General features: G+C 39.6%; 1 protein-coding gene across 3 annotated transcripts in view; it reads right to left on the bottom strand.

Moving 5' to 3' along the window:
• Positions 1-23,871, bottom strand: part of Mapre2 (microtubule associated protein RP/EB family member 2) — a 149,463-nt gene that overhangs the window by 87,665 nt on the left and 37,927 nt on the right. For 2 of the 3 annotated variants that reach the window (XM_071602814.1, XM_027935603.3), the window contains exon 1: positions 4,886-5,139. The exons of the other annotated variant lie outside the window; for it this stretch is intronic. In XM_071602814.1, coding sequence (XP_071458915.1) covers positions 4,886-4,973 — 88 coding nt within the window. In that variant the 5' untranslated portion in view covers positions 4,974-5,139. Of the gene's footprint in view, positions 1-4,885; positions 5,140-23,871 lie in introns of those variants that run through there. 3 annotated transcript variants of the gene reach the window in all.

Consider the following 23,871-nt stretch of genomic DNA (forward strand, 5'->3'; position numbering starts at 1 on the left):
CCCTTAAAAGCCACTTCTGACCTAAGTACCAGTGCCTTTATGAAGTCCTTCTACACAGGGAGAGATGTCCTGAGCCAGGGAACATCCATCTATCTACCTTATCCTGATCCCTGCACACTAGGGGTCTGGAATTCTCTCATAGTACCAGTGAGAATTACTTATTCCCTAAGTAATTCCAGGCCCCTCTGAATGGATGAACACTGGTAGACTCCACTTTCCTTTTAACTCTCATTTCAAAACAGCAGACTATTCCAGAACACACCTCTGCCCCATTATCCTATCCATCAGGTAATAAACTTGTAGTGGTTTCCTATTTCTAGGCTCCCACTACCCAATCTATCTTTCAATGCTCCTGCCTTTTTTCCCCACCATTGCCCACCATGCACCTGGCCAGGCCAATGAGAAAACTCTGATTCCATAGCCTATGCTCTTTTCACCAATATATTTGCTTTCCCACACCAACTTTTAGCTTCGTACCACATACTCTCCTTGAGAATATCTTTACTTACTTTGAGTCACTGTGAGCACAGGAAATGCAAACCACTTTTGCTATCAGACTAAGCAAAATATTGACAGCAATGTAAATTTGCCACAAAAGGAGCTGTTTATATCTGACTTTGCTAGAATTCAAGGTCCTTAAGGGACATCTGGCATAGACTTTGGCCAGAGTATATTCTCAAACACTTACTGAATTAGTTCTTTGACCCAAATGGAATATTTAGATTAGACCTGATATTTTCTGTCCACTTAATTAACCTAAGGACTTACTTCAGCTTCGATAGGAGACCTATAAAAACAGAAAAGATGCTGCATAAGGAAATCAACCTTCTAATTCCAGAGTATAATCTCACACAACTGCTCTGCTAAGATCATGCACTGTAAACAGATACTATGACAACAAGCTACAGAGCAGGGGTGGACCTCTCCCCAAGGACAAGTGCACCAAAGACCATCCCGTTCACAAAAGCTCTGATGAGGACCCTGAAAAGCAGTTCCAAAGTTGGGCACCTAGCAAAACATCAAGTAACTCTCTGACTTTTACAAACACTAAGAAAAATATTAAACACCAAATCATATTTTCCGAAACCTCCTTTGGCAGTATTAAACCCAGATGGTACTAATAGGTACATAATGGACGCATGTGAAGTTGGACTTTGGCTGTCTATAGCTACTGCTTTGGGTGAACGTGATCTGAAATCTATGTTCTGGTAAAAGTAAGCCACGTTACAATAGCTTCTAGTGAGTGGAACACATTTTCATGCCTCCATCTTTTATATGTCTATACAAATGACAGTTCTCTGTCTTCCTTAGAAACAGCTCATTTTTTTGTCTTATTGGCATAGCCTGATGTTTTAGGTCAACGTTTTAAGCTTGTATTTTAGTTTTGCCATTCTTTACAGTCTATCCCCTGGAGCCAGGTAATCTTTTTATTTTTTCCCCCTTAAGTACTCAGAAAACATGCTATTGTAGTTACATGTTCAAACACCCATTTTAAAACAGTCCTTTTTAGCCTTACACATGCATTCTCAAAAGCCTGGAATATGTGAACAAAGATGCCATGAGGGCCAGTTAATAAATCTCCTTTTCAACTAGCATCTGCACGAAACAGAGCTATGGGGAGGATCCTCTCCAGGGAGACTCAGAGCACGACTCATTCGCTCTGTGAATTCAACAGTGTCGCCTCAGATGGCCCTCACCACATTTATTTTTTAAGCAACTCTTAAAATATAAGGCTTTCTAATGCTCCTCAGTACAATGAGGAAGCCGGGGCAGAGAAGGTGATAACACGACAGTGGACATGAGCGGGAAAACATGCACATGACTGGATTGAGCCATTTTGGCACTTGGCTCTTTTCCATTGAAATTACTAATTCAGGAGTCATTCTATAAAGGAAACTTGCTTTTCTCATCAAATGGACACTAGCTCCCTTAATGATTTGCCTCCTATTCTACTCTAAGCTGTGAAAATGGGTTCTGTTTACACTGACACCTGAGTTCCAAGATCTGGGTCAGGGACCATATCCGACTTTCACCTGTGAACAATCTGGTACATATGCTATAAAAATAGAAGAGTGACCACTAGTCCAACATCAGGGCTCAGGGGCACTGCCCTGTTCTCCTTTCCTTTCATCTGTGCTGCCAGCAAGGTAAGGTGTGTTCCTGTCCAAGAGTACCTGGAAGAACCCCTTTCTCAGTAATAACAGCATTCTTTTCCTATTTACATAGCTCTTTTAAGAGATTCTTTGTTTCTAATATTTGAAGTCAACCTCACAACATCTCAAAGAATGGGATTGCATATCCTTATATGTAAGAAGCAAAGGTAGATAAAAAAGCCTAAGATAAAGGGCCTGTTGGAAGCCTACCTAGGAGTTAGTAAAGCAGCCAAGAAACGAATTGTTTCTGGTCTTGCTAGGGCCCTGGGCTCCCCAAGGTTCCCCAAGCAACACCAAAGAGAATTTCCAAGCACATCTCATTGGTGAGTGCTATCCCAAGACTATAGCTAAAGTAAAACTTTTATTTGGTTAAATTTCTACTATGGTTTTCAATTTGCCTTCCAAGTTTCCTCGGCAAATAAATGGCTATATTATTCCAGTCTTGGGATGCCAAAATAATGATGGAATGCTTCCTTCATTAAAAAAAAAAAAAAAAAAGTGTCACATTTTTCCTTCCCTATGACTCTCCAAAAAAATAAGTGGTAGTTATATTACATTGGTCATCCACTTTGAAAGAGAAGCAGACCAAGGAAAACACCCAGTGTATTTGTCTCCAAGCGCACCCTTTAAATAACAATACAAATGCAATTTTTGAGGCTTCCATCTTCATTTAACCTATAGCATCTCTTGCTATAGCATCCAGTAACCCTATTATAAAAAAGACAAATGCAATGATGCTCTGATTTAAGAATTTGTTCAATCAGTCATAATTAAAATTTAGTTTTGTTTTTTATATAATCTCAGGTACTGTTATTGGGACACATCAAGCAAAATGGAAATAATTCAAGAAATGGAAATCATTAACAGATTGAATTAAAGAAGTAAATGCAATTGTATTATTAAGCAATAATTTATCACAAGAAGGTTACATTTAACCTTTCTGTCAAGTGATTTTCCATTGCCACTTCAAGTTAGTTCATATGAGTAATAAAACCCAACTAGGCAACTTCCTTTAGCCCACGTGGTAAAATTGGAACTCCATCTTAAAAAGCAACTGCTACCAACATAGCAGGAATTAAGTCATTTAAAAAGTGAGGGCTTCATCAAATTTATTACTTATAAGGCAACTTCAAATGAATGTGTTTTAAAAGCACATTCAAGTTTTTGTTTTTAAATTCAATTTTTAGGCTTTGGGATATTCACAGAGGAGAAAGGTAAGAAGGTGCCCAACATTCCAACTACTGGGTCTGTAAAAGGAGAGTCCTAGAAGTTTTGGACCAATTTTGGTTTACAATAAAAGAATAACAAGCATTTGAAATCTGTAAGGATACCATGTCAACACGTTCATTGGAACCATAAGGCATGGGATTTGGGTGACCTCATGGGCACAGCCAAAATTAACTCCAAGTATTTATGTAACTGCCAGAGATGACAGGGCAAAGGTTGCTTATAATTTTTTCTTTGAGTCAACAAACAGTATGTGTCTTTGGTAAAATAGAAAGGGAGTGGGGTGCTTTTGACCCTATTTTATGATACACAATGTTTAAATACACAGAATATTCCATTTGTAAAACCATCTTAATGTTTAGATGAAGTCTTTAAAAAAAAAGAGTTTTTCTTGTTGCTCACTAGCTGAGAGGATGCGCTTTAGAGGTATGTGTGCTCTGCTTCAAAGCAAAAGCATTGTTAGCGGTTATCAAGGTAACATTTAAAAATAACTAACCCAGTACAAAAGAACTTCTGAGGAAATATGACTGAAGCTATCAGTCTCTCTTTAAGTCTGGCCTTGAGCTGCCTAAGACCCTAGCTGCATTCTCCATTACATTGTTATCCTTATCAAACAATGCAAACAATTTTAATGAGCTTATCTATGGGAACATATTGCCAGATATGTTAATGTAAAAACGATGCCAACCATACAGGCGAGCTCATTAATCAAAAGGCTCACAATACAATGACCAAGATCATTCCTATCCTCAAATCAGACCTCAGCAAAATACCAGGAATTACCTTTCTACTGTCATTAAGAAGGAAGGGCTCCCCCACCCATGCGGAGGCCATAAACTCCTAGGAAAATACATAACAGTGCCCAAATTTTTTTCAGATTCATTGCAGTCTAGTCTCTTTCTAATAAACCTAGGGTTCCATGGAGAAAATTTTGGTGAATGTCTGACACTGTGACCTCTGCTGTCAATCCTTGCACCAATCAGCGAGCAGAATTCTTACAAAGCTCCATCAATCTGGCGGTTTAACATCACAGACTGCAGCTTAATCTAGAGGATTCCATCTTTCCCGCACACTCTCCAGGTTAAGCACAAACGTTTTTCTCTCGACACCCACCCATTTGTTTTCTGCCTTTAGGCACCTCTACCTAATGGCTCCTTTAAAATCTAAAAGGGAAAGAGGAAAGGAAGTGCTACAGCCCGTCTCCCTTTGGAGAGAAGGGGGAAATAGCATGCATTTTTATCAATGTGGAAGGGAAGAGATGGAGGGAGACCCCTTGCAGGCAGCCAACCTATTCACAAAATGCTTCCCATCTGCAATCGAGAAGCCTCGATGCATACCCAACATGACACACGAAAACAGATACCAAATGATTGCAACCGCCTTCACAAACGCACGTCTGCAGCCCGGGTGGCGGGCAGTATCTGTTCCATTATATAACGGCCGGATTTCCTTGCTCCCCAGCCAGGGTCCCCAGCCCGGCGCTGCGCTGGTGCCAGCCCCATTACCTGTAGGAACGCTCCCCGCGCACAGTGTGCTTCCGGAAAGGAATGATGGTCCCGTTATCCTGGATGATGTCGTTGTTGTTCTCGCCATTTGGGGACAGGGTTTGGGTCGGCCCAGGCATTGGCGCACTCCCAAGAAAGGGAACAAACCGCTGTGGGCTGGCTAGTGAGGAAGGTGGCTGCGTCTTCCCGCTCGCTCGCCTGCTCAGCACAGGGATCGTGCCCGCCGCCTGCTCGCCCGCTTCTCCCCGCTCAGCTCCCGCCCCGCCCCGCCCTCCTGTGTCCCGCCCTCCCGGCCGCTGACGTCAGAGCGCCGGCACAGCACCCGGGTCACGTGATTGGCCAGTCGCCATAGCAACCCGCTAACTCATCACCTCGCCTCAATTCACACAGGGCCGCGGCGTGACCACGCCAGCCGCTGCAGGCAGGCACCCGGGCAGGCCTACATCTGGCATGTAAAACCCCAGGCCACCCCGCAGCCCCCCTCGCAGACTCGCCTTGTCTGAAAACCAGCTCTTCCTCTAACCATTTCCTTTCCGACCCGTGCTCCGACTGCAGCTGTGTACACAAAAGAAGGATTCATGCAAAGGGGTGTGGGAGACCCTTTAACTCCTTCAATACCAAGTTCTTATGCCACCAGAACTAAACTTGGGCATGTTTCAGGAAAAAATCCAAAAAAGGCCTAGTGGCCACCTTCGAGAAAAGGTATCCGACTAGAGGGGTTAAAAAATGTCTAGGTTCCTCCCTTACTCTTCAAAGCAGCAACCTCCTCAAGCAAATAATCTGAAAGCCTAATAAGCTGTATTTCCTTCTAATCAATGTAGCCTTTAATGATGTGAGGATCAAAGACCATAAATTACGAGATTTTCTGTATAAAGAATCCCTAAAGAGGGTTTTTAAAAATAACCACTGTTTTATAAGATCACAGTTACCCAGAACCCTCAAATTCAAAAATCTTTAGACTGCCTTCTGATACAGATCATTGATTCTGTGCCATTTATTTTGTTTCCATGTGAATTAAATAAGCGACCACCTCATTTAGTATTTGGAAGCTCTTAACATTCAAGCTGCTCTCTGTCATTGAAATGTTGTTTTCCAATACATTGCCCATGAGTAAGATAGTATTAATATTAACCATTTTTTAAAATGAATAAACTAGAGGGATTTAAGTAAATTGCTGAAGGTCATATAGGAAGGGGTGAACTGGAACTTAAAAGTGACATGCTTTTTTTTTTTTTTTTAATCTTATAGGACTAAATAGTAGTGATCTGTCTATAATGTTTACTCCAATATTATATATTGAGGTAAGAATCAAGAATCACACCCAATATGACCACTGTGAAAGACAATCCATGGATTGTAGATTTTGTATAGACCCCAAATATGTCCAGTACTTTCCTCCAGAGAAGAGAGTCTGAAGAATTATCTACTTATCAGAAGTGGTTTTTAACTTTCATGGGGTGGAAAGGGAAGAAGAATTTGGGTATGAAAGACACGGCAAGAATGCGTATGGCAGAAAGTCCTAGGATATGTATGGTTCATTCCTCCCCAATATTGTAGACTTTTATCAGCTTCATTATTTTGTGATACAGATATTAAAAACAAGTAAAAACTCTGTCATTCCTGACAATTCTCCAGCATATGTCCCTGGTTATAAGTTATTTCTGGTATCAAGCTTCTGGAATTGGAATCAAATGTTTCACAAACCAGATGGTAATGATAATTTCAAACAAGGGGGGCCCCTTTATTTCTATTTTATTCTCTCCTTTTAGGCTATTATTTTAATAATTTTATTCTGCTTCTCCAGTTAGTTCACAGTGCACAAGTTGATTCCTTCATGCACATCCCCATTTACATGAGAATTTTTTTCTTTCTCATACAGTCAGGATCCAGTTCTGACCTAAGACTTAACAAAGTACCCAAATAAAAATCTAAATACAAGAGATACATACCAAGTCTCACATTGCACAATGAGCTAAAGGGGCTCAGAATGCACTCACTGCTGCAGAGAACCATGCTTCCTCTTACTATTTCTGTTACCACTGTTGTCAATTTCCTTATTAATTAGTTCTCTTTCATAAAAGCTTCCCCTTTTGGGGGGACAGTTTAAAGTTGAAGGGCACAGTCTACAAATCAAATATTCAACATGTTTGGGTATGCTTCTCAATTAGGAATCTTCGGCTAACTTTTCCATGATCACCTTTTTAAGTAATATGTTGGACATAACTAATGTTATCATAAGGACTAAATCTGTCAGAATTCATTATAGTCCATTAATTATACCCACTAATTTTGTGGAGTGAATACTCCCACTTTGTTTCTAGGCTGCTCATGAAAGTAGAGATGATGGCCAAGAATCTGGTTGATAGGCTGAAAGGGAGGGATATTAAGTCAGGTGAGGGAGGTATCTAAGAGCCCTTGTAAATCTTCCTCTATGCTTGCTCTGAGCCACACTACTATAAAGGGACCCAGAGAGCTCCAGAGACCAGTGATTACCCTAAGAGACGCAGGGGTAACAGGGGTAATAATTTGAAAATATTAAACAGATGTGTTTTCATTCCTCTCCCCATAAATCAGGTTACCTGGCAGCCATTCTCAAGTTCAGCCCAGGGGAAAAGAGGAGGGCAAATTCCAGTTTGGGAATGGGAAGGAGGATGGTGTAGATATATAGAAAGCATAGAAAAGGCAGGAAAGGGGAGGAGGGATCCCATCTTTTCCAGACCCAACTGAGTATACAGAAGGATGAGATAAAGATAGGGAAGAGTGGTGTTCTCCCATTTACGGGCCACCAGGCTTACTTTAGAAGGGAGACATTAAATAGGCTGAAGATGGGCTGGGGTTGTAACTCAGTGGGAGAGTGCTTTACTCTCATGTGTGAAGCACTGGGGTTCGATCCTCAGTACCACATTTAAATAAGTAAATGAAGGCACTGTGTTCATCTACAACTAAAAAATTAAAAATTTTTAAAAAACCAGGCTGCATGCCTGTAATCCCAGTGGCTGGGGAGGTTGAGGCAGGAGGATCGAGAGTTTAAAGCCAGCCCCTGCAATGGCAAGGCACTAATAAGAAACTCAGTGAAACCCTGTCTCTAAAAATACAAAATAGGGCTGGGGATAAAAAACAGAAAAATATGCTGAATTCCAAGCCAAAACTAAGGGCTTTCTTTTACCTCATTTCCATATTTGAGAATCTAGGAAACAACCACCTTGAAAAAAATGGATCAGCAACTCTCTCCCTCACCAAGTGAGCTGCAGCCCATCATAGTAAGACCCCCCCCACACACACACCTTTCCTAAGGAGGTAAAGCCCTCATAGTACAGATCTCCCTTCTCTAATGAGGTGCAGTCTCATCACATTACAGGTTCATGGTGGTTTGGTATGGCGGAAAGAGTAGGTTTGAGTTTGACTCTGAAGTGGAGAAGCATGACCTGTGGCAGGTATCTAGAAGTTTCTGTCTGCCCAGCAGGGAATAAGTAGGAGATTGAATGGATGGTGCTATCAGAGAGCTGAGTTTATGACAGTGGTGGTGGCAGTAGGGGCTTCATTACAACAGAGGCAAAGGGATATTTTAACCTAGGTCCATAGGGTGAAACTTTGCAGTCAGAGCTGAAAAAAAGAGAAATAATAATCTCTGAGGAAGTTATACACTGCTAGGCCTGTGAAGGAAGACACTACAGCTTAAGGGTGTAGCACAGAGCCCCAACAGAATGCCCCTGAAGGGGGTCAGAAGAGCTCCTCCTCTGCACACTCACATTGCAAACCTAAGAACCAGCATGAGACTAGGAGGCCCCTAATCTCCCCCACCTTTTGTGTTTCTAAAAGCCCCACGTCCCAATTCAGTCCTCCAGACACCATCTTGTAGAGGGGCTAGAAAAGGACAGACATCAAAGGTTCATCCAAAGATGGATAAAATTGGAAGAGGCTGTAACACTGAGAACTGGACAGTTTTAAATTGCTTCTGGTTCTCCAGCCACCGGCAGGGTGAAGAAGTTACAGAGATTATGGTGGGGACCAAGGGGTAGCTAAAATGTCATTGTATGTCTGTGTTTTCAACCTTTGTTTTATGTACACAGGTTTACTTAAAAATTGTTTGTAAACCACTGTCTTACATCTCCAATTGCCCATGATTGTATCATGATTAAAGAAGGAACTCTGGACTTAAATAGACCCTGGGCCTGGGCTTGACCTCACCACTCCCTAACTGTGTGATTTGGGCAAGTTATTTTGCATCTCAAAAATTTAGTTTCTTCATCTATAAGGTAGGTGTATTAATACTGGTTTCATAGTTTTGCTGTGGGGTTAGTTACATAATGCATTTTAGGCTCTTAGCAGCAGCTGGCACGCAGCAAATTCTCATTAGTGGTAGATGTTATTATTTTAAAATAATATGTTGGGCATACCCAAAAATGTTCATTCATTACTTAACACTTATAAATGGCTTTCTTATGTATTCAGAGCTAGTAAAACAAGAAAAAAAATAATCTCAGGCTCTGACCACTTCCAGGGTTGTGGGTGAGTAAGGTAAAAATAACTGGCAATTCTAATGATTACAAATGCTATAATAATGATATCATATATGGTAGTACAGGACCATGGAAAATGAGTGCCAACATCCAAATGGAAATTGGGATTAGTCTGACATGTTCCCCCAGATAGATGATACCACTTTGGATGAGTAATAACAGTAAACTTTCTTGTTCACTTCTTATGCAATAGATAGAATATAAATTCCCTTAGGGAAGGGGCTTCAAGGGTTTTGTTCACTGTTGTATCTTCAGTTACTGGAGCAGGGCCTGGCAGATAGCAGGCATTAAATAAATACATAATTCATTCATTTATTCAACCATGTCTGATTTGATTCTTTAAACAACCATAAGGATAAAATTAAAGCTTAAAGAAGAGAAGCAATTTGTCCAAGACTGGATATCAGAGATTCTTGCCCCCAAATTTCATGTTTATCCACTAGGCTACAATGCCACTTTTAGAGAGGAGTGATAGTGCAGAGGGAAGATAGACCAAATATGCCCAGATACAGAGGTAGGAAAGAGTGTGACTGGAACCAGTAGGCTGTTCAGCATGGACAGGAAGCAGAGTATGCAGTAAGTAACAATGTTGGGGAGAAAGGTCTTATGGCCAAGCTAAGGAACTTGACCTTAATTCTGAAGATGATCTAGAAACAAAAGTGTTGCAGGAAGAGAAATTAATGGTGAAATCTACGTATCAATCAGGTTTGATGCTGGAAGCAGTGTGGACAAAATATTGAAGATTAAAGTAACTCAAAAACTGATGGAGACCTAAACCAAATGGAGGTCAAGGGGGTGAAGAAGAAAGTACAAATTTGAGATAGTCAGAGTGTATAGCTGTTAGGACTGACTGCATGTGGGTATGGCAGTGGGTGGCAGTTAACCATGGGTACTGAAGGAGAAAGCGGTATCTTAAATGGATCCCAAGTATATTGCTTGGGTGACCAAGTAGATAATAGTACCATTTATTTAGCTTAGGAATACAGATTGAATTGTTCTTTTGGAACTTCGGTTCTCATGTGTTTGGGACATAGAGAAATGCTAATAGGAAATCCTAGTGGCCAATGGGCTTCATGTGTAGCGAGCGATCATTAAGTATTTCTTGAATAAGGAAATAAAGGGGCATTAGACTTATGAGATGTATTGGAGATATATATTATTTGGAGGTAATTATCTCATAATTGGTCACTGAATCTGTGGCTACTCTCATTCAGGAAGAAAGACAAGACCTGGGATGGAATTTTTAATAGCTGAGTGACAAAAGAGAAATGTACAAAAGGAGTCTGTGAAAGATTTTTGATTAGGGGAACAAGTCACAAGAAGGAGTGGTTTCAGTGGACCCAGGGCAGAAACAGGTTCAGGGAGAGGGAGAAAGAGAGACAAAGAAGGAGAGGGAGGAGGGAAGCGGGGAGGGAGGGGGAGCATGTGCACGAGTGGAGGGCAAGGTGTTTCTAGGACCAAATGCCACTGAAAATTAGAATTAGATAAGAACAAAGAAGTATTTATACAATGTTGGTAAGTTGTTTTCAAAGATATTTTTAAGAGGTTGATTTCAGATCAAACCCATCGATAGTCACCAAAGAAATAAAGAAATCTTTTGACAGTAGGAAAACCAATTCTTTGCAAAATCATGACTTTTTGACTAAAGATATTCAAGGAAGGGGGAGATACTAAATCATGGGTCACATGTCTAGAATCAGCAACTAATGGGAATCAACAGGTATTTGCACTGGAATGCTCCCAGCAATATTAGAAGGGGCCAACATGTTAATTACTAAGCAGCTGTTAGGCAGTAGACAAACTGATCCTACCTTTGAGTCCCTATTCTCGTGGGGTCAGGATCCAATACACGTGCACACACACACACACACACACAAAAAAAAAAAAAGAAAGCAAGGAAGGAAGGAAGGAAGGAAAGAAAAAGAAAAACAAATATTTTAAGTGGATGTTTGCAGAGTAGGATTTTGAAACCAGACCAGAGGACACAGAGCCATAGGTATGAGACCTATAGCCCCAAAGAAGCCATTAACAGGTCCCAGCACATAGGTCCAATCATGGAAGACCAAACTGGACCCCAATCTAAATTTTAAACTTTGAGAGTTCCTGGCATATGGCACAGTCACATTTCTCTAGAACTTGGGCCAGAGAACTCCAGTAATTGCATGTCAGCAGAAGTAATTCTCTCTCTACTTCTCCAACACGTAAGGTTCATCTAGGAAAGGGATTTTTTTTTTTTTACATTGTCTTGTGTTGGAGAAATCCAAATATAATAGCAGAAAAGATATGAAATTTACTAGCCAGGACTGAATGTTAATCCTGGTTCCATCCCAGAAGCCCCTACTCATCAAGAATGCCTTTCCCAGGTTACAGTGTATTCACTGAAGCTTATAATCACTGTCAAAGGCATTCACAGCTGTCACACCACCTCAGATGGGGGTTTCCCTAGATCATTATCACTTCGGAATACAGACAGAAGATTCCACTTAGCAGTCAGTTCTGTTCCCCTGGGAAAAGTCCTTTCTCCCATGCATATGTCCTAAGATAATGTCCAGTGGGAAGTGGCAGGTACAGTCTATCAATCAATGGTTTAAAATATGCACCACACCCAAAATGACAGCAATGAATGAATACATGATTGGCCAGTCAGTGATATTGGCTCTGAAATTACATCTGTGTCATATAAATGTATTTATTTTTATATTGATCCTTGCTCACTACCTTTATTCCAGAGGCCTCTGATGATTTTCTAGTTCTTTCTCTGGATCTAATGAGAATTTTATGGACACATATGCTTCCTGGCTTTTTTCTTTCTTTCTTCCATTTATAGCATTTTATTTGAGAAACATTGATGAATAATGTTTTTTTCCCAGATGAAGAAGGCCCACTTCAGAAAAAAATCTATACAGGAACATCCTTCCAGGACTGACTTTTGACATTCCCTGACTTTATCAGCCACATAGATAGCTATGCTGATATGTTCAGAGGCAGAGTTTTGCAAGTCTCCTCCTGAAATGCTAGCAAAATAGCAAGGTTTGGGTCTTGTCAAAACACAGACCATGCCATTGGATAAGGTAAGATTCTCTGTATGTTGGAATTTATTTTCTAATTTGCTTTTTCTTAGAGATTTCCATAATCTTGGATTTAATTTTGTGGAATAACTCAGAGAACACAATGTGAGTGCATTTTAAAAACAGTTTAAAAACACTGAGCATTATGATTTTTGTAATCATTCAATCAAATCTGGGCTACGTGAAGTTCAGTCTATGAAATAAAAACATGCTTTTGAATTATACCATCTGGTTAAATTTAAGAGCTTTAAATATGTTTTCCATAAAAACACAACGTGATAAATGCTATAATTGAAGAATGTACATAGGAATTCAGAAAAGAAATTAACCATGCTTGGGGAAACTCGGAAAAGATTCGCTATGGTAATAATGTTTGCATTAGGGTTCCATCATTCATTTAGTGAATATTTATTGAGCACTTACTATGTGTTGGAACTAGTTCTAGGCATTGGAGATGCAGAAGTGAACAAAACAGACAATTCATTTCTTTTGTGGGACATTACACTCGAGTATACAAGCATGTGTATGTAGTAGGGTGAAGAAACAGGCAGAAAATAATTTAAAAATACAGTGTGTCAGAAGGTGGCAAATTCTACAGGAAAAAATAAACTGAGGAAGGGAGAGGCAAGGAGTACAGAAAGATGTTATAATTTTCAATGGAGTGGCCAGAGTAAACATTCCTGAAATAGTGAAATTGAGTCAATGACCTGAGGGAGGTGAAGCAAACAGCCATGTGGATATTAGAAGAATGTTCCAGGCAGAGACAGCAGCCAGTTCAAAGGCCCTGAGGTGGGAGTATGACTTGTTTAAGGAAGTCTGCAGCAGAGTGGGTTGCATGTATGCACACTGCAGGGGGCAGAGAGATAGTCTGAAGGAGCTGAGGTCAGAAAGATTACAGAAGGACCAGGAATGTGTAGGGCTTTGAAAAAAAACATTGTAAAGACTTTGGCTGAAAACCGAAGTTAGAAACCATTCATTTGTAGTAGTGTTAGCAGTGTTGGCACAGATGTGAACTATTCTCTAATCATAGTAAGAGCAACACCTAATATTTGGGTACATTTTATGGGTCCAGTGCTAGGCTTTACAATGAGTAGGTGTCTCAGTCCTCAAAGAAATGTATGAGAAAGGGGCTATGCTAAGTCCCATTTGTCAGAGGCAGTAACTAGTTAAGTAACTTGGCTAGGTCACTAGCCTGGAAGTGTCAGAAGTGAGCATGAACGCACCTGCCAGATGTCAAAGGCTTCATTCTCTGCTAGTCAGCCTGCCTTCCTAGGGTCTGATTAACCTGGGAGGAGGAATGCAGAATCTGGGTAGGGAGGCAGCAGAGGAGATGGCAGGACAGAAGCCAGAGGCCACAACACCAAGGCAATTCCCTGTAGGGAGCAAGGCGGTAAAGCCAGGAAAGGCTGAGAGGCAGGGAACAGAAAGAAGTGAGGGGTAGGAGGCTGCCCGGAGAGCAATCTTCACAGAGTGAGGGAGTAGATGTAGAGGGGAGAATTATAAATTATGTTGATGGGAAAGGAAGAAATAAAAGGATTTGGGGTTAGCAGGATATGTGATAGATAATTTTCTTACCCTTGTTTACTGTGATTATTAATTTTATTTCTCAGCCTCAGCTAGCGAGGTCCATTTCTTTGATGCCTTCTAGAAGAAGGGATGCAGGCATTTTTTCTTTTGTATTTGTAGTCAGAGCTAAAATCTGTTTTCATTTACATGATGCCAAGATTGCTGGAGTTCAACCATCCAGCTACAGACATGCCTATTTGACTGCTCTCACTAAAATGTGTCTATGTCCACATTTATGAAATTCCTTTCTTCTCCTCTTTTATTTCCACGTTAAAATTGCATCATGATGATGTGACTGGGTATAGGACACCTAAAAAGGGATCAAAGGCACCTTGGGCTCCGTTGGGTGGCAAGAAAAATGAAGAGACAAGACGCTAAGTACCATTAACAGATCAATAACCTTCCAGAAGACTCAGAGGCTTCCAAGAGATTTCCTTAGGGGTTCTCAAATATCAACCAAACCACTGGGCTTTAGTGCTGACTTTGATATTGAAAAGTCCAAACTGAGTGCAGAGACTCCTTAATACAAACACAAAGCCCGGAAAGGGCAGAAGAAATGTTGTTCTGTCAGGGATCAGGATCCTCCAGAATTTCAGTGTCACTTAGAACCCAGGCCATCAGGGACCCTGGCGAGTAGGGGCTTCCAGAGTCTAGGGCTTCTCTGTCAAGTCTGGTGTGCACCACAGCAGGGCTATGGCTGGTGGATGGCTCCCCTAGAGTGTGTGGAGGGAACACGAGGCCAGCAGCTGGGAAGGCGTGTGAGTAATGGAAGAGAAATTCCTCCATTTCTGACCTCATCCAAATAAAATTCTTAAAAAGAAAATTAAAGCAGCTTACTTCATTAGGGGAAGAAAAAAAAGGAATGCAACTAGAAATCATGAAGAAAGACTAAGTTTCCATAAAAAAAAGTTTTAATTAGAGCTTATATTTTGTTTCCTCATTGGAAATACTTTAATTAGCACTCAGAATGCCAGGTATTTTCATGTTCTCAATTCCCATTTATTCAACGTCTGTAAGATATGAGCACGAAGGGTTCACTTATAGTGCCACCTTCAAGAAGCTTCCATTTGCTTTCTATATAAAGGAATCAGACCCCTAGGAAATCCAAAGGGACCTCAGCCTTAACATAATGGCGACAGAGTGAGTCTGCAGATGGGCTGATGGGAGCCATGTAAATGTCTTCATACCCATCTCCCCAACCCCAAATTCCCATCATCTCAAGGAGGATCCTTTTAGCCTTCGAGGGTGCAATAGAATCATTATAAATGAGAAGTAACAACATGCAGGGTAAATAGCATGTAAATATTATTTTTCCTGGTCCTCCTTCATGGAATAGCTTTTTTAAACCCCGTGCTTCTAACTGAGCTTGCCAATTACAATATTCTATCCTTCTGGCCCTAAGGGTTGATTTTGAGCTAGGCCTATCCCCCAAGCCAGGCCATTTCCAATATCTCTTTAGTATCTTCTACAATTAGAGCTGCAACTTGTATGTATTGGGGGTAGAGGGTAGGGTCCAGTCTTCCTTATGAACAACAGTAATTTAGAATTAAAATACAATGTAAAGTGTATCCTTACTATATTTTGCACAGAAGAAAAGCAAAGTAGAAACAGTTCACAGTTTAGATTGATACAAACTTGAATTTGAATTCAGGTGCTGGTACTTAGAAGTTGTAGAACCTTGGTCAACTATACAACTTAGTTTCATCTTCTTCATCCATAGAATAGGGGTGTGAAATTTAGGAAGTAACATTTTAAGATACAAACGTAGGCTCTGCTTTGTTCCCTGTGGTCACCATTTTTTTGCCACAATCCCTTCAAGAAATTGGATTTCTCTTTCCCTTGAATCTAGGCTGGCCCTCTAGCAGCTTTGAGAATAGATTTTGGTAGAGATGATGCTGACTGTTCTTGGCCTAGAACCTAAAATGAATGGCTGGTAGATTCTGCTTGAGAGAAGTCTGATTGGCCTGGGACCACCATGCTATGGAAAACTAGGAGCCATGTGGAAAGTTCCTAGAGGATGAGATGTCACGCCGAGGGGAAGAGATCACACTGAGCATCAAGGTTCCAAAGATTTGATTGAAGAACCTCCTGCAGCCCCAGTATCATAGTTGACATTATACAGATCAGAGATAACTGCCCAGTCAAGACCTTGCTCAATCTTGGATCCATGAAACCGAAAGATACAACAAAAGGTTTATTTTAAGTTAATAGGTTTGAGGTAGTCCATTAGGCAGCAATTGATAAAAGCAACACCCCCCTGTTAGTTCTCTATTGCATAATGAATCACCCCAAAACTTAGCAGATTAAAACAAGAGCAATTGGTTTATTATTGTCTCTTTGTCATTCTGGAGGTTGACTGGGCTCAGCTAGGTGGTTCTCACTTGTGTCTCTCATGCCACTGTAGTCTGAAGGAGTCTTACTGCTGAAGTCATCTTAAAGGGCTCCTCAGTCTCATAACTGGTGACTGATGTTATCTTCTGGTTGGGACCTTAGCTGGGGCTATGGTTGGAACACCTGTACAGACCTTCTCCATGAGACTTGGATTTCCTCACAGTATGGCAACTGCATTCCAAGTATAATTGCCCCTAAACAGTGGGCAGAAGAGCATGGCAGTTTTAAAACTTAGTCTTGGAAATCACAGAGCACTGCTTTCAACATCTCTGATCAAGGTAGCTACAATGGTTCACCCAGACTGACCCTCTTTATATCCTACATAGGAGGAATGTCAGTCTCACATTGTAAGAGAATCATGTGGAATGGAAGACCCTATGGAAGCCATCTTTAGAAAATACATTCACACACACACACACACACACACACACACACACACACACTAATCTACCCTCTCAATTCCCACATCCTCAACATGATTAAACAGAAATGCAAGAGAAAAAGGAAACACTCAGAATTCAGGTATTGAGTTTTAAAACAGACTTTTACAAGTCTGTTCGTGGCAGGGAATAAATAAACCAAGGAAGAAAAAATTGTGAGCCTCAAAAATCTGATTTTCAAGTATCTAGAGCTTAAAATCCTTCAAAGACTCAGAATCCAAAGTTCCCATCATAAGACTTCATGATTGGTTGGAGACTGGTGTCAGGGCCTGTTAAGTGTCCCTAGGAGGGACCCTGCTCTCTCCCTCATTCCCCAGCCATACCCCAGGTCAGCTTGGGAATTTGAGAGTAGAGGGAGCCTGTTCCCTTTTAGATCTAGAGGCCAAAGTCACAAAGAGGTTCCTGGCCACTATGGCATAGGGACAGCGGGACACAAATGAAAGGCTTTTTGGACAACACCAGTGGTTCTGTAGAGCTACTAAATATTTCTGGGGAGGCAGAAAGAACAAACCTGACCCCATGTGGTAGGGACAAAAATATCAGCAGATGTTTCTGGCTGACTAAGCCAGTTTCCCTGGGGAGAGATGCATGAGAGCAACTCAAAACATCAAATCTCCATTTGGGTTTCCAGAAGCATCTTGGAGAAACGTGGGCCTGTCGTGTGGTGTCTATATTCATCAGTACATTCTCTAGCTTACCCAATAAGCAGGCCAGAGGCAGAAGCTAGATTGGTGGCATTGATTAGGACAATAAATAGTACATTTAACAAGGAAGCCTTCCCCTACTTGGCTCCCCTTCCAGATCTCCTACTTGAGCTGGACCCATAATCAGCACTCAGTTTTGAATCCTCAGAACCCTGTTCCCTCTCCCTGCCATCTTTTTTATTCAATCACCACACCTGTTCTTTTCTTTCTGAACATGCATGTCCCTCCCCTCCCTGTCCCACAGATCACAGCCTACTTCAGACATCCTCCTCATACCTAGCTCAGGAGTCTCTCAAAAGAAGTTTCCTTCTTCCTCTCCTGCTTCTCAAAGAATCTGACATTTCACTACTAGATTTATCTTCTCTCCTTGCTTTTTCAGAATACTTCAATGGTTCCCTACCACTTTCAGGATAAAAATTCCAAGTTTCACTTTTGGTACTTATACCCTGTATGGTTTGGATGTGAGGTGCCCCTAAAAGCTCATGTCTGAGACAATGCAAGAAGGTTTAGAGGAGAATTGATTGGGTTATGGGGGCCTTAACACAACCAGTAAATGAATCCTCTGATAGGATTAGTTGAATGGTAACTGAAGGTTGGTAGGATGTGGCTGGAGAAGGTGGGTCATTGGGGACATGCCTTTGGGGTATATGGTTGGTATCTGGTGAGCAGAGTCTCTACTTTCTGATCATCCTGTGAGCCACTTCCTTCCAACACACTCTACCACCATGTTGTTCTGCCTCACCTGGAACCCTGAGGAATGGAGCCAGCTGTCCATGGACTGAGACCTCTGAAACCATGAGTCCCCAAATGAACTTTTCCTCCTCTACAATTGTTCTGGACAGGTCTTTTAGTCACAGCAGTGAAAAAAGCTGATTAAAACATAGCCCTATACAATCTAAGAAATTTAACCTCTACCATAAGTGTGAGATTTCATTTGGTTGTCTCCCAACCTAAAATATTAGTTCTGCCTTCTAAGTATCAGGATAAGCAAAGGCTTCCTCTATTTTGAATCCTTCACAAAAGTTTTTATAGAGATAGATTGTCCATCTCAATATCCTATTGGATGGTGTCCAGTGAGAGTGCTAACCCTCTAAGAACCATTTAGAAAGAACTTCAGCTTGCTTCATTAAAAAGCTAGGAAGAGGACAGAAATGTAGTCAAATGAATGATGATGATATAAATGCAATGGGATATGAGTTATTTCCTGAGAGTCCCTGTCCCTTCAGGATGAGGACAGAGAGTCTGGAACATTCAATCACCACATCTCATCTTTACAACTGCTTTGACTACAATCACATTATACCATCAAAGGCAAAATTAAAATGGTTTAAAGATTCATAGGGAATTATCAGGTGGCAGAAATAAAGAATTCTAGCGCTGCTATTTCCTACTGATGATTAGAACATCCAAAGTTCCACAGAGGGAAAGTTCTGAGGCTGGATGACAAATTCAAAAAAACGTTTCTTTGGCTGGTCACTTTGGACATAACCAGCGGAACAGCAGCCTCACATTCTGCACGCAAAACACTCGACTCTGAGTAAAGTAAATCATTGTGCAAGTGGCCTCCTCCCTCATCTACAGTACTTGAGAAGAGTTCCCGAAGCTTGGACACAGTGCCATGGAGCAGAGCCAGAAAACTTCACAGCAGTTATAAAACAGCTGCAAATCCATGCTTATGTCATGCATTGTACAGATATTCTATGAAGGACACATTACGATTAAGAAATATGGCTTGCTAGTACTGATCAAGGTGAGAAGCTGGATTTCACGAAAACGACTTAAGAATAACTCCCTAGTGTCTCCTAATTATGCAGTCCCAAGATTTATATTTAACCCACATCACTTTTCATATTTTATTTTTCCCATTTCTCTTCCTTGAGGCAAAAGGATCATTTATTTCCATCCTTTAAATTCATCACTGTAATCATTCACAACATGAAGGAAAAAACAGTTACAGCAAACTAAAAGAATCAGTTGGTTCTCTCAGTTTCTAAGTATTGACTTAGCTGGCAAAAGACATAACCCTATAGCAGAGAGATGTTGCCATCCATATGGGATAAAGATACATGCTGAATTTACTTAAAAGATGTTTTTTGATTCCCCTTGAAAATCAGTAGGCAAATGTGAGAGCCAAGTTTCTGCATGATTATAATCTCTCTAAAATGGGAAATGGAGGTTAAGTGAACTTTTGGATTCTGTTCTGCAGATACTCTTAGTTAAGTTTTATGAATCTCAGAGTTCTTGTTTCCGTTTGCTGGAGAAAAGCAAGTTATATAGTTGTCAGTAGAATTGAAATATTTTTATTTGTAAAAAAAAAATGCTTTGTTCTTATTGAACTTGTTGACTATGGCCTATGATGGTTCTTTAGTATAATACGTTTAGTGTAATGAATTAATACTATGATATATAATACTTGTAATTAGATAAAAATATTTGGGCTATCATATTCTTGTAACAAAAGTTTGACATTATTATAAATATTACTAGCTACATTTTGACTTTTCAGCCTTTCTGGAGAAATATTACTAAGAAACAGTAAGGCATCAGTAACTTAAAAATAGATATATTATTCTGGGCATCATTTTGTCAATAACTTCAGTTTAGAGCACCCCGTCAGTAAGTCTGGAAAAATTACTCTGCTTTGCTTTCTTTTCTTTTTTTTTTATTTTAAAATACAAGGAAAAAAAAAAGGAAATGGGGAACAGATGAATTAAGTCTGTTCTGACCTTGATTAACATTCAGCTTGTGAATGTGGGGTTCATTATACATGTTTTACTTTTCTTTCTCCATTTCCTTTCTTTCTTTTTTTTATTGGTTGTTCAAAACATTACAAAGCTCTTGACATATCATATTTCATACATTAGATTCAAGTTGGTTATGAACTCCCAATTTTACCCCAAATACAGATTGCAGAATCACATCGGTTACACATCCACATTTTTACATAATGCCCTATTAGTAACTGTTGTATTCTGCTACCTTTCCTATCCTCTACTATCCCCCCTCCCCTCCCCTCCCAAAACTCATCCTGTTCAAGTATCCAATCACCAAACCTCCAAATCAATCCTCCCAAACCTTGTTTCCACCATACTCATATGCCTAAAATGTAGGCAAGCAGAATAGCTTCCAAGAGTCCCCGTCTCTGCTCTCCCTTTCTTTCAAGTCATCCTATATAAAAATTTTTTGTAGTTTATAAAGGTAATGTGCACATATTTAAAAACTGAGGAGCAGAATATATAATATGAAAAATAAATGTCTCCTTTACCCCAATCTCATTTTATGGAATTAGTGGGCTTTATTTCTGTATATAGCTCTTCTATGATTACAATCATTTCTTTAAAAAAATTCATATATAATCTATCCTTCACTTTTTAACATAGTATCTATTTCCCATTATGAAAGAAATTTAACATACTTTTGTTACTTCCCATTTCTCTCACTTTTATTGATAATATTTTTAGTCCTTAAAGCAGTTACCACTACAATGTTTTTTGGGGGGGCAGAGGAGAGGGTCTCTGAGCCACATCACCAGGCCTTTTTTTTTTATTATTTTATTTTGAGACAGGGTCTCACTAAGTTGCTTAGGACCCCAGTGAGTTGCTGAGACTGGCTTTGAAACCATTACGATTTTTAAGAAACTTTCTTTAAAAATTTCTCGACTTATTCCAAGGAACAGTGCCACTAACTCTCCATTATATGTTTCCTCCCAGGCTTCCCTACTTTTAATTTGTGTGATTTTAGCATATGTATTTCCTTTATAAAAGGATTAACATTTACATTCTGATCTATGACTACAGTTGTCTTTGTTTTGTCTATAGATTGCTTCTAAATGTGAAATCTAGTAAACAGCATTTATGACTACATAATTTCTTATTCTTTCAAGAATCAAGTGGTGTTACCTTCCAAAAAGAAGAAAAAATTCTATCATTTTAAGTCTCACAAGCAAAATAATATTATAATAAAAGCATCAAAGTCAAACAGATTCTTTGTACCATATGGCATTAATTATTTAAAAGCACACTTCATTTTAAGTAAATCTGAATCTCGACATATATATTTTCGTTTTCCTAGAACTTTTAACTATTTTTGGGGGGGGGGGCTGAAGAAACATATATCATCATCTTATGATAAAAAATACTCATGCTCTCTTTTCACATTCTTAATTATTTCCTTTGCGGTGCAGAAGCTTTGTAATTTGGTACCACCCATTTATTAACTACTGGAATTATTTCCTGAGCTTCTGGGGTCCTATTGAGAAAGTCATTGCCTGTGCCTATATGTTATTGACCCTATGTTTTCTTCTAGGAGTTGCATGGTTTCTGACCTAATTCTGAGGTTTTTAATCCATTTTGAGTTGAGTTTGTGCAGGATGAGAGATGAGGGTCTAATTTCATTCTTCTCCATATGGATAACGAATTTTCCCAACACCACTTTTTCCTATGTATGTTTCTGGTATCTTTGTCAATGATCAAATGACTCTGTGTGTTTATCTCTGTGTCTTCTATTCTGTACCAGTGGTCTGTGTCTGTTTTTAATGCCTGTGTCATGCAGTTTTTGTGACTATAGCTCTGTAGTATAATTTGAATTCAGGTATCATGATGCCTCTAGCATTGCTTTTTTTTGGGGGGGGGCGGATCTTAGAATAGCTTTGGCTATTTTTTAAGACATTCTTCATGGAACCTATTATCTCATTTGGACTAATTCCTTTGGTATTACTGTTGGGACATACCATTACAACTTTAAGTGACATTCTTAAAATTATATTTATTGACTTAGTCCAAGGAATAATGCCATTGACTCTCCATTATAGGCTGGAATTTCTTATATTTTTATATAACTGCGTTCTTCCAATAGTTTCATAGTTTAATAGGTAGTGATACTATCCTTTATTTCTTTTTTTTTAAAAAAACATTTTTCTGGAGTTCATCTATAAGTTATTCACTTCCCTCAGGACTATGAAAGAAGTTCCATGGTCTCGACCACAGAAGCTCTAAGATCTCTTCTTGAATTCCAGGAAGATGGTTTTTTTTTTTTTTTTTTTTTTTTTTTTTAATTTACCCTGTTTCATATTTAATGGCCTCTTTTAATCTGATCTTTCTGCTTTTGTTTGCTATGTCTTTTAATAACTTTTAAAGACTGCTGGATCTTCTAGGTATTTCTTCTGTGCCCTTAATAATTTTCTCATATTTTCCATTTTTTTCACCTTTTGCTTTATACTCTGGAAGTCCTAATGATTTTTAATTTGATAATTACATTTTTAATTTGCAAGAACTTTTATACTTTCTTATTTTGACCAACTTATTTTGATGGGGGAAAGAGCAGTAGAGTTTAATGAATGCAAAACATTATCTATTTAGGGAAACCATTATAATTTTTATTTTCTTCTATTCTCTTATTTCACCTATATGAGCTGTTCCCTTTTTTTTGCTTCCTATATTTGTTCTTCTTTTGCTCTTTTTAAAACTTATCACATAATCTTACCCCTTTTCCATCTTTTAGAAGTTTACTAGTTTTTTTTAAATATGTGTGTGTGTGTGTGTGTGTGTGTGTGTGTTGCTAGGGATTAAACCCAGGGTCTTGTGCATTCGAGTCAAAACACTCTACCAACTGAGCTGTAACCCCAACCCCTCCTAGAAGTTTTTTAGTTTATGATCCCCATTGAGGTTTCCAGAACTGCCATAGATTGGTTCCCTTTTTATTTTTTAAAAAATACTTTATTACCAACATGCCTTAATTATACATGCTTATGTGGCTCAGTTAGGTATTGCCACACATGAATATAGTGCAAACTAATCAAATCTAATTGAAGAACTAGAGAAGGTAGTAGCAAAACTGTTTGGATTGCCAAAACTCACTGATTTTTTTCTTTTTCATTAGTTGCTCATGACAATACAATGATCTTGACATATCATACATTTGAATGGGGTATAATTTCTCATTTTTCCAAGTGTACAGGTTGCAGAATCACATTGGTTATACAGCCACGTTTATACATACAGCAATACTAGTGTCTATTTTATTCTGCTGCCCTTCTCACTCCAGTAAGAATGGCAGCCATTATGAAGTCGATCAACAACAAGTGCTGGCGAGGATGTGGGGAAAAGGTACACTTGTACATTGCTGGTGGGACTGCAAATTGGTGCAGCCAATTTGGAAAGCAGTATGGAGATTCCTTGGAAAGCTGGGAATGGAACTGCCATTTGACCCAGCTATTTCCTTTCTCAGACTATACCCAAAAGACCTAAAAAGAGCATACTACAGGGACACAGCCACATCAATGTTTATAGCAGCACAATT

Source organism: Marmota flaviventris, chromosome 16 (genome assembly GCF_047511675.1).
Source record: "Marmota flaviventris isolate mMarFla1 chromosome 16, mMarFla1.hap1, whole genome shotgun sequence".
In the NCBI taxonomy this organism is placed as follows: Eukaryota; Metazoa; Chordata; class Mammalia; order Rodentia; family Sciuridae; genus Marmota; species Marmota flaviventris.